This window comes from Protobothrops mucrosquamatus, unplaced genomic scaffold (genome assembly GCF_001527695.2).
Source record: "Protobothrops mucrosquamatus isolate PMUCROS unplaced genomic scaffold, P.Mucros_1.0 scaffold1785, whole genome shotgun sequence".
Classification (NCBI taxonomy): Eukaryota; Metazoa; Chordata; class Lepidosauria; order Squamata; family Viperidae; genus Protobothrops; species Protobothrops mucrosquamatus.
Genome location: NW_015387923.1, coordinates 392,465 through 405,499, shown reverse-complemented (window position 1 = coordinate 405,499; position 13,035 = coordinate 392,465). Strand labels below are relative to the sequence as shown.

Here is a 13,035-nt window from a genome sequence, read left to right as displayed (position 1 = left end):
TTATTGTGTGATTAATAAGCAATTTGTAATATCAGAACTTAAAGACTGAAATCTAGCTGTCAACAAAAATCTTGGGACTCCATCATGTAATAATGCTTTATAAAAATGTCCTTTCTTTGCCATGAAGTCTTGTTTTATGTTAGGGAAAAATGTAATGCCTTTATGAGTTAGACAGCAGGCAGTGAGGCCTGCTCCTCCTAGTGGGTGCTCTTGGATACTGCCTGTCAGTCAGGGAAGTGCTAAGCTGAACACAGACCAAACCAAGGTCAGGCCCAGACGACAAGCCAGTCAGTCAGGATTTTTTTGTTGTTGCAACCAATGGATCTGCAGCCATCTCCATCAAAATGCAGACATGACCCAGCTGTGTTTGATTATGCAAGATGGCGTTTGTTGACCTGAAAAGCGGATCCTGCTTCTGTGGAAATAACACTAGGAAGATGATAAAATGGGTTAAACAGCAATTATTACTTACACTGGATCTTGCTAAGAAGCTGTATGTGGATTCAATGCTATTCCATTTTTTGGGATTGTCCTATTTTCCCACCCATCAGCCATACATTTGTTTTTGCTATATTTTCTTGTGTGAAGGGTCCCTTAGCTGATGAGTCAAAATCAGGGCAGAGGGCTATATGGTAGGTCATTCAATTTTCTTCCAAAAATAAGATACAGAAATTTTCTAGCTCTAAACCATGTTGCTAGCCCAACATAACTGGAAAAATGAGAAATTGCAGAAAGTCATTTGTACCACATGAAGATTAAAGAAGGAGCAACATACTGTTATGTATTCTAATGCAGAGAACGGGATAATATGATCTAAATAGTAATTCTTTTATTTGGTGTACATAAAATCTTAAAACCCTGTGGTGGACCTTTATTTATTGTCCAAAGTTCCACATAAAGATATATTGAAAAGATGCTGAGATAAAGAAAAGATGGATTAAGCCTGCCTTCATTATCTTATTTGAATGCTTAACTTGGTAACCTCAACCAGAAACTTAAGAAATATATGTCTGAATAGGAACAAGGCAAACTGAAGGCAAACTCACCAAACAAAGGCAGCTCTCTGAGAGATAAGTTGTCTCAAAATGATTTTATTTTTTTTTAAAAATGCTACTTCATAGATTTGAAAGGAGCAAATGCTATTTTTACCAGGGTTTCTCTTGAGTATTACTGGAACATCACAGAACAGAGAGATCTTCTCCAGCTTGCTTCTGCACAAAGACCAACATTCAAAACTGCTCAACCGTATTTTTAATACCCTAAAAAAGAACTTTTTGTCTATTACCAATAACATGTGATGTCTCCGTGTAACTCAAAGTATAAATCTAGTAGATTCTATTCTTATTCCAGTTACTGCCTGATCTGAGTTGCCTGAGCCATTCAGAATCCATTAGGCATCACACTCAACTTTTTAACAGTTTTTTTGCTTCCCTCCTCCCAATTTTCTCTTCCAAAGTTCTTGGATTGATATCACAATAATGCTTTCAAATCTGCTAGCTGTCACTTCTGCACTCTGTAGCTATGGCAGGAGAATGTGGTTTCTCAGCTCTGCTGCCAAAAGGAGGCCTTCTCCAAGGTTATCGCTTTATTCCAGGCCTGAAGAATAGAAAACTTAATTGACTTAGAAAATGCTCCAGTTACATTAGGTAGATTTGGCAATGCGATGTCTTCTCAGCTGGCTTCAGTTAAGCTGTCAATGTAGTTCTTTAGCAGGCGTTCATAGTAGTCTCCAATCTTTCTCAGGTTAGCTCGTAGTGCTGAGCTCATTGCTTCTATCATGCAGGGTTCCTTTTCCACCAGCATCATGGCTATTACTCCAAAGTTGAGAAGGACCTGCAGGTAGGCCTAAAGTGAAAGACCAAATTCCATCAGGCCAATGAATAAGCAAGGCATTTTTAAGACCACACTACTGATACTCCATCTATAACAGTGGTTCTCAACCTTTTTAATGCCGCGACCCCAACCGGTCGTAAGTCGAGGACTAAACCGGTCGTAAATCGAGGACTAAACCGGTTGTAAGTCGAGGACTAAACCGGTCGTAAGTCGAGGACTTTCCCTGCCCGGGAGCGCCGCGCATGCGTGGTTCCGCCCCCTGCGCCGCCGAGGCGTAGCTGGCAAGCGGCAGAGACGGAGCAGGCCGACCACCAGCTGGCCCAGCCCAAGGGAGGTAAGGCACCCGCCGGAAAAGGGGAAAAAAATGGCGGACAAAAAAAAATGGCGGACAGCCTTGCTTGGTGCCCCCCGTGAAATGGTCGATCGACCCCAAATGAGGTCCCGACCCTCAGATTGAGAACCACTGATCTATTAATCACTGGGTCTGTGGCAATGATCAGAAGAGCATAAAATGGGGGGGGGGGCACCCAAGAATATATAAAAGTAAATATGTATCATTGTTTTTAAAAAGTTCAAAGTAGAGAATACACAAAAACATCCACGTTTGCAATTTTTTGTCCTTGTTTTTCTCAGAAAGCACTTCTGGAGTAAACTGGATATGGTATGCATGTGGATAGTAGCAGTATTATTTCAAATGATTAGAATTCAGATGANTAAAGTTCCCCTTGTGTCACAGCCCCATCCACGTTTGGAACATCACTGAGCTCAACTATGGATGTAACACTGAAAATGTACACTAATTGGACAGAGAAGATAAATTCTTTGAAACAAAGGTTGTCAACTAGACACTGAAAAACAAAGTTATTTTTTTAAAGCAGGGGAGGCAAAGCTGGGCCTTCTGAAAAACCTCTTCATGGCCAATTGTGGAAATGTTGATGGTCATTGTTCAGCAACTTCTGGAGTATTAAAGGCAGGCATATTGAGTAAGAAAGATGACCTTGAATGAAACATGCAATATTACCCCCCTGTTTTCATCAGGGCCATCTTCCTTTCATACTCACTATAAACAAATCATGAATTCTCAGAATCTAATTTACAAATTAAGATTTAGAGTTTATAATGTGTGCTTATGTTCCCTGATTTTGTAGGTCTTGATCCCAGTCTCAGATATAAGTGGCCTGAAAATAAATAAAGGAATACAAAGAAGCCCAATCCTTAATCATGCAGGTGAAATGCACAAGCTAAGTCCTCTGACTCCAAAACTAGTTTTCTAAAGTGTTTTTCTTTCTTTCCTCTCTTACCATTTCTTTTGTTATCTTCATCAGTCATGTTTGGGAGCTAGTGGGGAAGCTCAGTTTCTCCCTTACCTGTTCAAGCTCTTCTTTTCTTGCCAGCACTGCTGCAGAGCGGTCCTTAGGAGTCCAGGATGCGGCTGAAGAATTAGTTTCTTCTTCAGCGTTAAGGTGGCAAGAAGAGGTTGTTTCTTTCTTTTTGGTTGATGGCTGTATCAACAAATTTCTCAATGAGATATGTAGTTAACAAAGCTAACAGCCTCCTCAATTTAAAAAAAAAACTGCTACAAAGGATTGCATAAAACTAGACTATTCGTATTTTGAATACTTAGGAAAAAGGAGGTCTAGAATGTATATAGTAATTTTGGGTACAAAGTAGATCCAACTTTCCAATACAGATAGTCTTCGAGTTATAACTGTAATGAAGCCTGCCCATTAGGGTTGAAAGTCAGGACAAACGTTAAATGAACTGCCTCAGGTAAAGATCAGCCATCTCTGCTCTCTCCATCGACAGATCCTTAAGTGCAACACGGAGTGCCTCAGGGTGGGGGTGGGGGAGATCCTGGGAGGCCTAGTGCAGGCTCAAGCCCACTTGTGTCAAGCCTCCTAAGGCTTCCCCCATCCCAAGATGCTTCCCATCCCTTGGATGGCTCTCAGATGTGCCCACAAACAGCTGTCTTGCCAGCAAAAAACAAATGGGGAAGGCAAACATTGAGCCCCCTGCCTTTCTTGGTTCTGCCACTGCCCATCATCCTGCTAAGTTGCCCCTGCCTTTCTGGGGCAAAAAAAAGGACCAGTTCCCTAGCCTTTTGAGAGCTTGCTGCGGGTTGGAGAAACGAAGGTCAGATCTTTGGAATCTTAAGCTTTGTTTCTCCAGCCCAGCACAAGAATACTGCTCCATGCATGCAGGGGAAATCCTTTTGCTGATGGCAGCAGCTTGCAACCTTCCCTGCTGGCTTCCCCACTGACTTTCTGGAGAATTTAACAGAGAACATTGTTAAATGGAGATCACATTGTGGGGCGCTTGACAACCGATTTTAAGTGTGAATGGTTACCAAGCACCCAGATCACAAACGTGTGACTGGGAGGGGAGCAGCACAATGTTTTATGATAACTGGAAATGCTTTATGGACCATAAAAATGGTGTCAATTTTGAATAGTCATTAAATGACCAGTTGTAAGTCAAGGACTACTTGTATTGTGAGAAACTAGATGTAAGTTAAAGGGAATTTTTGGATGTTAACTTTCATTGTGTACAATACTTAATCACATCATTCCTGAGAATGCATTATGACATGTGACAACATCCTCCTTTACTCCCCACAGATGTCTATGCATATATATGTTCACACAATCAAAAGCATGTATATAATTAAGATATGGCTTATTTCACATAGCCTCTGGAAATCCATATGTATTATAAACTACCTTCAAAACCTTCCTTCCAGTCTTTGATGTTGCTTTTTTCTTCTTTTCAATTATCTTAGGTTCCACCAATTGTCTGCTCTCTCTTATTTCCTTTTCATTCTACAGGCCCAGAGGAGAAAAGATCATGTTAGCATCCCAAAGGCAAGTACTGAGATAATACCAGAAAGACACCTGTTTAAAACAAACAAACAAACACGGAGCAATGTTGGTGCATTTGCCACCAGTATTTACTGTCCAGTGAAGATAAATAAATAAAATTTAAAGGGTATTCAGCTGCATGCAAAAATTTAGATATCCCTGGTTAAATTGTATGCTTCAGAGAAAGGTTTTTGGAATAGACTTTGCAGTCCACAGATTTGAATATTACTGTAACTTGTGGGGGGATTTCAAACATTCAGCATACATAAGGAGTCCTAAGAATATTTCTGAGCTAGAAGAGTTTGCAATAGTGGCGAATATCTGTAGCTCAGGTGTAGGATGAAGGTGAAGGTTCGTTCTCCGAGCTTGTGGGTTGGTTTCAGAATGTTTCATTACCAGGCTAGGTAATATCTTCAGCAGTGTTTACAGACATCCCTTAGATGCTGCTGAAGATGTTACATAGCCTGGTAACGAAATGTTTGGAAACCAACCCACAAACTCGGAGAACGAATCTTCAACGTAGAAGAGTTTCTTGGTTCTGCAAGGAAGAATAGTGGGGAAAAAAGCACAAAACAAAACAAACATAAACATAAAAGTTTGAAAGGAAGAATAAAAAGACCCTTAACTGGTTATAAGAAATGTTTAGAAGCTGATACTTCTGCCAAAAAAAATGTTAGAAAGGGTGTCCAAATTTTTGTACCTACCACATTCTCTTTTCTAAAGAGCTGCACATAAATAGGAAGTTTGCATGTAGATTAGCAGAAAAATATCGTGTTAACTTTGTACCATATGGAAATTTGTCAGCATATGTTCACTTAGACATTTACTAAAACAACCAATTTAACCTAATTATTTGCATACAAGCATAAGGAATATCTGAAGAAAGGCTGCTAGGTTCTGTCGCTGGCAATTCTAGGAGTTGCAACACTACTAAAATATACAATATTCATCCTGTTGTCCCAACCCAATACTGGTATGCCCTTGAGCACACCAAGGTGGGATTGTAAACTTGATTTTATTCTGTAGAAGAAAGCACACAAGGAGATCTCTCTTAAAGCTTGTACACCCTCTCAATGCCCACTGCTGGGTTTTATACAGTATCCACCCCAATTTCCAGCATATTTCATGTTTATAGGGCCACAAGATGTTTTCTGTGTCCTAACACCAACATCTCAGTGTTTCTACATACATACAATGCAATACAGGTAGTCCTCAATTTACAACTGGTCAATTAGTGATGGTTCAAAGTTATGGCAGACTCTGCAAAAGTTAGTTACAACCTGGTTTCAAAGTTATGGCAGCTGTAGAGCTCTCATGATTGTTCAACCTTATGACTGACCACAGAGCCACTGCAGATGCCCCCCATCTATTCCCTATCCATCTGGGACCCCATAGTCACTGGGCCTGCTTTCCCATGCCACCAGGTCCCACATGTTCCTCCCTGCCTCCATCACCAATCACTCATTTATCTTTTCACACATACCTCCTTCTGGGAAGCTCTGCAGATTGCACTGGGAATGAGAGCAAGCTGCCCATTGCTTGATGCCATTAGACAGCATGGCTGCGGTCCGGAACCAAGTGCCATTTTCAGAGTGGCCATAATGAATTGTGGGCATTTCAAAATGGTGCTCACTTCCAGAGGGAGGAACATATCCGGGGGGGGGGGAATGCCTCCTGTTCATTTGTCTACCTGCTGCACAGCTGATTGGCTTGCATGTGAAATACTGAATCATGCTTTTCCTGCATTTCCTGCCACTTGCCATTCCAAGGAGAAAAGGCAGCAGTATAATAGGGAAAGGCAAACACATCCACTGTTTTCCTTCCCCATAGTTTCTCACTCACAAGACAGCTATACAGCTGTTCACCTCATGCTCCACTTAACAACTTGTTCATTTGTTTAATGATTTGCATTGGGGAGAGCAGGGATGGGAATCATTAAGTGAGGTGGTTCATTTAATGGCCATCCCAATTCCTGACCTTAATTGGCAGATTCCATTATGGTCGTAAATCAAAGATTACCTGTATTCAGCAAAACTATTCCTAACTTGTACATTGGCTAATCATGTTTCTACATATTTCATAACATCTTCCAGAAAGTGTTCACTTCTGGGAACCATTTTTAGCTATAATATATGCAAATGTTTCCTGTTTGTGCCTTATGTCTTGTCTCATAGTACATTTGGGCTTACATTTTCACAAGCTAAGCACTATGCCTTATTCTAAAATCTAAGCTTTTGATAAATTTTTATTGAGGATTTTTCTTGAACATTTTGGAGGGATTTGGGTCCTCTCTATTAGTCCTATAAAACTTACATGGACAATTGTATGGATGTGTATGTGGAATGTAACAAGTTATACACAAAAGTTATATACACTTTGGGATCATGTAGTTGTGTTAATATGTGAGTGAAGAATAAACAGACATTTATAGCAAGTGGTTGTAAGTAACCAGTTGCCACGGGTAGGCTAAATTGCAGATCCTACAGCAGAATCGCTCTGCCCTATTTGTTAATCAAACAAACTATAATTGCACCAATGTAGTCCAAAGACATCTGGATGGGACATGGGTGATTCCCCTGGGAGATAAGTTTATTTAATAACAGCAAACTAAAACTATATTAAGCCTAGTGCTTATCTATACTAATTATCCAGTATATAATGGATAATTAAGCGTCCAGTTTCCCAGAATGATTTTATGGTGAGATAATTTCCTGGAAGGGTAAGTGAATAACAAAATACAAACACAAGGAACAAATGTAGAAAAAGGACAACAGCACACATACTTAATTTTAAAGGTATTACCAATCATATAATAGACACGTGAAAATTGGTAATAGAACTCAAATACCAAAAGGCCAATCAAAATATAAACAATGTATGTGATGGTTATCAAATAAGTTTCCAGGAGATTCCTGAATGTAGATTCTTAAACTGATAGTGAAATATTAATTGCAGCCTAGTATCTTTCACCTACACCAGGGTCTCCTACCAACTTTGCCTCTCCTAGGGGCAAAAGACAAGAAAATGAGAAAAATTGGGCTGGATACTGATGGCCAAATCTGGCCCTAGGTTTCCTTTTCCAATAAGCAACCAAGTCCAAAGATCATTTAGAGTACTCTGATAAAGTGTGGTCTCCCTATGAAAAGGGGGGACCCCCAGAAATGGATTACATTTACTTTTATAGTTAGCACAACAAAGAACTTCAAAGCAAAAGCTGATTGGTTTAAAAATAGTCATCTGTTCAGTCACATCACAAGAATTACAGCATAGCCATAAAAAAAAGCATTGTATTCTGAATAAAGGTAAAAGAAAGAAACATTGGCGAACAAAAAACATCAAAAGATACATTCTTAGTGCTTCTCAAGGTTGGAGGCTTGAGAACAGCTAAAAATGAAACTGTTATCTACAATGTGCTGAATGCTCTCCTGCCGATCCTGGTTTGTGAAAGAGAGACTTTTTCTTGAAGGTTAAGACTTATGGGAAATTATCAGCAATGCAATTGAAAAAGCAAATTTAAAATACAAGAAAACCCATGTGAATTAGTCAGTGCAACAGTATTGCAAAAACCATGTTTCAAGTATTACAAAGTCCATCCTCTGTGGCCCTCAGTACCCAAGAATTAACATAACCTTTATGTTAATTCCTAAAGCAGACAGTCTGAATTTCCTTTCATCATAATGGAAGAAGCGGGAATACACTTTCATCTTTGCATCATCTCTTCTGATATGCTATCATTTATTAGTTTCTCTTCACCCTCATCTAGCATGGTCAGCAGGAGGATAAAACCGTATTTTCTTACCGCAATAGATCTCTCTGGAGAAAAGTGGTATGGCATTCCATAGACATTACTTATTTCTGTGAAATAAAAACAAAATCAGACACAGATTATTATTTTCTTCATAGAGATGCTTGGTTTTCTATTCCAAGACCAAAACAATACAAATGCAAACAAAGAAGTAGAAAACAATATCAGAGTGGTATAAAATAAAAAATAAAATAAAATACTGGTCTATTGGTTAAGGCACTGGGCTAGAAAGCAGGAGACTGTGAATTCAAGTCTCACTTAGTCATGAAAGCCAGGTGGGTGACTTTGGGTCAATCATTCTCAGCCCAACCCAAGTCACAGGGTTGTTGTTGTGAGGAAAATAGGAGGAAGGCGTGTTAGATAGTTTACCAGTTTGAGTTATTTGTAAAAAATTTAAAAGCACGATATAAATTAAATTAAATTGTAGTCATATATCCTTCCATGTAATTTTAGAAATCTTTATCCAAAAAGATATTCAACAAGGCCCAATTATTACTTTGTTCTTAATTTACGAAGTTTTTTTCCAAAATATAATCGTGTTCTCATGGAAGGAAGTATTTCTTCATAAAAAGTTCAATCAATCTCTTGAATTCATTACAAGATGTAAATTATTCCTGCCGACATTGAAAGGCACTTCAATAAACTTATAACACATGCCTTTCAATTTGCTTGATAATTCTGGGCTTCCCATAGGCATCTCATTGGCCACTTTTATTAATTCAATACTAAGCCTTTAGTTTTCCTTTTGGAGATCACATTATCAAGAAAAAAGCATTCAATTATAACCTCTGGTTGAAGCTTAGAGAAAAAGCTAACCCACAATAATTTATTAAGAAACTCTCCTAAAGGTACTAAAACTCAGTCCCTTCAATGAGAACAAAATAGGTTACATTCTGAACTATTTCTGATATAAAACCAGAATCCTCAGAAAAAGCAAACCTCTGGAAACATGGAGGTGTTTTATTTTACAAGTTAAACGAGGAGGAGAGCAACATCTCTGCCACAAACTCTCTCGGGATGGACTGCAGCTCTGTTGGCAATGGCAATGGCAATGGAAGCCACAACTTCTTCCCAACTTCCCAACTTCTTTCCACCTGACGGGGGAGAAAAGGACTCATTTGAGCGGCAGCATTCTTCTGCATCTGACCTAACTAATACATCCCATTTAAAATTCAAGGTACTTTTAAGATGGTTAAGAATGTAAGATTAAGTCTTACTCTCACAAACTAAAAACAAACATATTCACTGGTTAAAGACATTTGCCACCTGAATGAAGTACTAATTGGCTCAATGGGAGGGCAAAACACAGTGAAGATGCAGCAATGAAGTAAAAAAAAATTCAAAAAGTCTGAGGACAAAGCTGGTGTTTATATGGAAATGTCTGTATCTCAGTCTGATGCCCACTAGAACATTCCTAAGAGCACTTAATCTGAATATATCCACCTACTATTTTCTTTTTGCTATGAGAATTCCTGTTTTTTTTCATGGTCCTTTTCTTAATTTGTCCTATCCATGTGGCCCTACTTTTTCTTACTTGCCTGGTTCCTTAAAAACACACACACACACACATTAGCTATCCAAAGTACCTATCCAACTTCTCAGATCTTGAATTTTGTTTCCTTTTTGGAGGGGATCTTGAAGTACGCTTTCGCTTGCACATTGCCTTCACACCATGTTCTTGCATGAGAGATGTTTTTGGGCTAGAGTCCTCTTTCTGAGAAGACTGTTCTTGTCTGCAAGAAGTTTTTGATTTATGCTTCTTTCTTTGAGGGGAGTTTTCTTGTTTGTGGGAAGATCCTGAACTATGCTCTCGCCTACAGGATAATTTTGAACTTCTGTCCTGTCTTTCAGTGGATGGGTCTCTCTTGCCAGAAGATCTTGAGCTACAATCTTGCCTGCCGTAGGATCTTGAACTTTGTCTATGTAAGTCTCTTGAGGTCTGATTTGTACTAGAATGCTTGGAATTGGTGCTGTGATGAATCTTTTGAAAACTTGACTTGGATTCTATCAGGCTTTCAACATTATGTTTTTCATTAGAAGAAATAGAAGTAGATACCTGAAAAGAGAATGAGACCAATAAAGAATCAAGACAAATCCATCTTTTTCAATTTCGAACTCAGAACCACTCATGAAAATTCAGAGTGTCATTAATACTAAACTCTAGGCTAAAATGTTAATCTCTTAGCTTCCTGGCCTATGAATGCTAATTCCACTGTACAATTGTGACACATTATGTTTTTCCCCCCATCCCAAGTTTAACTTTATCCACAGAGCACAACAATTCTCTCTTTTTCTATCCTAAAACATATTGAGATCACCCTTTAATTTTTCAAATAACAGACTATGTGAACTATAGGACTTGTATATATCTACAGGTTATCTACAAGTTGGAGATGCTTTAAAGTGTCAAAGTAGGTCTTTGCTTTTCTTGGAAGCAACTGTTTCTCCTCCTCTCTATACTCCTCAATCATCTTCATTCATATCCCACATCTAGGTTTCATTTTCTCTTACTAACATTTCTTTTCATTATGACCAGAATCAACTTACTGAATCTTTGTAACATTCAGAGACTTTGTGACACTGGTCAGTTTGGTTCACACTCCAGGGTGGCTCCTGATAATCTTCAGGTGCCCATCTTCTCTGGTTTTCAGCCTGTTGTGGGGAAAATAGGAAGGTGTGTTGGATATTTTCACTGCCTTGATTTATTTGTATTTGATGGGGAATGAATGAATGAATGAATGAATGAATGAATGAATGAATGAAAAGGAGCAGCTTCCCAAGTGTACAACTACAGATAAATGAAACCAAACAGATAGATTAAGACAACAAAGGGAAGTGGAGGACACACAAAATACTCTTTTACAGATTGCTGCCTACCATACATGTTTAAACTTCAACTAATTCCTAGGGAGTAGCTTTCTTGGGGACTTTCTGACATAAGAGAAACTGAACAATTGACATTCATGTAGTCACAAATAAATTCAAAATTCAAAATTGGACCTACATATATTTCCAAAGAAAATATATGCTAAGGGTTTTTTCATTCTTACCCATCTAGTATCTTTTTCTCTCACTAGCACAGGTACACAGCGAATATCACTGAGGCTACTTGGAAGGCTGGAAGAGTTAAGAGCTGGAACAACATAAACTTGACAGTCTTCTGTATCATTCTGCTTGGCTGAAGTTTCAATCTATATCAATTTAAAACAAAATCAAGATTTGAACATTTTGGGAAACAGATTTTCAGACAAAAGAGGAATTGAACAACCAAAATTCGTGTAGTCACAAATAAATTTCAGATTCCAAGTTGAACGTACTTATATTTCCAAGGAAAATATATACAAAGAGTTTTCCCATTCTTACCAATTCATTATCTTTTTCTCTCACTAGCACAGGTACACAGGGAATATCACTGAGGCTACTTGGAAGGCTGGAAGAGTTAAGAGCTGGAACAACATAAACTTGACAGTCTTCTGTATCATTCTGCTTGGCTGAAGTTTCAGTCTATGTCAATTTAAAACAAAATCAAGATTTGAACATTTGGGGAAACAGATTTTCAGACAAAAGAGGAATTGAACAACCAAAATTCGTGTAGTCACAAATAAATTCCAGATTCCAAATTGAACGTATTTACCGTATATTTCCAAGGAAAATATATACAAAGAGTTTTCCCATTCTTACCAATTCATTATCTTTTTCTCTCACTAGCACAGGTACACAGGGAATATCACTGAGGGCACTTGGAAGGCTGGAAGCGTCAAGATCTGGAGCAACACAAACTTGAGAGTCTTCTGTATCATTCTGCTTGGCTGAAGTTTCAATCTATATCAATTTAAAACAAAATGAGATTAGAACATTTTGGGAAACAGGTTTTCAGGCAAAAGAGGAATTGAACAATCAAAATTCCTGTAGTTACAAATAAATCCCAGATTCCAAGTTGAACGTATTTATCTTTCCAAGGAAAATATATACAAAGAGCTTTCCCATTCTTACCAATCCCGTATCTTTTTCTTTCACTAGCACAGGTACACAGGGAATATCACTGAGGGCACTTGGAAGGCTGGAAGCGTCAAGAGCTGGAGCAACACAAACTTCACAAACTTGAGAGTCTTCTGTATCATTCTGCTTGGCTGAAGTTTCAGTCTATGTCAATTTAAAACAAAATTAGAACATTTTGGGAAACAGATTTTCAGACAAAAGAGGAATTGAACAACCAAAATTCTTGTAGTCACAAATAAATTCCGGATTCCAAATTGAATGTACTTATATTTCCAAGGAAAATAGATACAAAGAGCTTTCCCATTCTTACCAATCCCGTATCTTTTTCTCTCACTAGCACAGGTACACAGGGAATATCACTGAGGGCACTTGGAAGGCTGGAAAAATCAAGAGCAGGAACAACACAAACTTGAGAGTCTTCTATATCATTCTGCTTGGCTGGGGTTTCAGCCTATGTCAATTAAAACAAAAATGGAATTAGAATATTTTGGGAAGCAGAATGCATGGATCTGTTACTGCAGAGACCTGGATCATCAGTTT

At 38.5% G+C, this 13,035-nt stretch overlaps 1 protein-coding gene across 1 annotated transcript; it reads right to left on the bottom strand.

Annotated features, from left to right (window-relative positions):
* Positions 1–1,049: 1,049 nt before the first annotated feature.
* Positions 1,050–12,483, bottom strand: LOC107293962 (periphilin-1). The gene is made up of 11 exons (XM_015823153.1): positions 12,469–12,483; positions 12,178–12,318; positions 11,860–12,000; positions 11,547–11,687; positions 11,044–11,148; positions 10,083–10,552; positions 9,436–9,590; positions 8,491–8,546; positions 4,554–4,652; positions 3,201–3,335; positions 1,050–1,845 (listed from the first exon to the last, which is right to left on the bottom strand). The coding sequence occupies exons 1-11, from the start codon at positions 12,481–12,483 to the stop codon at positions 1,672–1,674; spliced, it is 1,632 nt and encodes a 543-aa protein (XP_015678639.1). The 3' UTR covers positions 1,050–1,671.
* Positions 12,484–13,035: the final 552 nt, after the last annotated feature.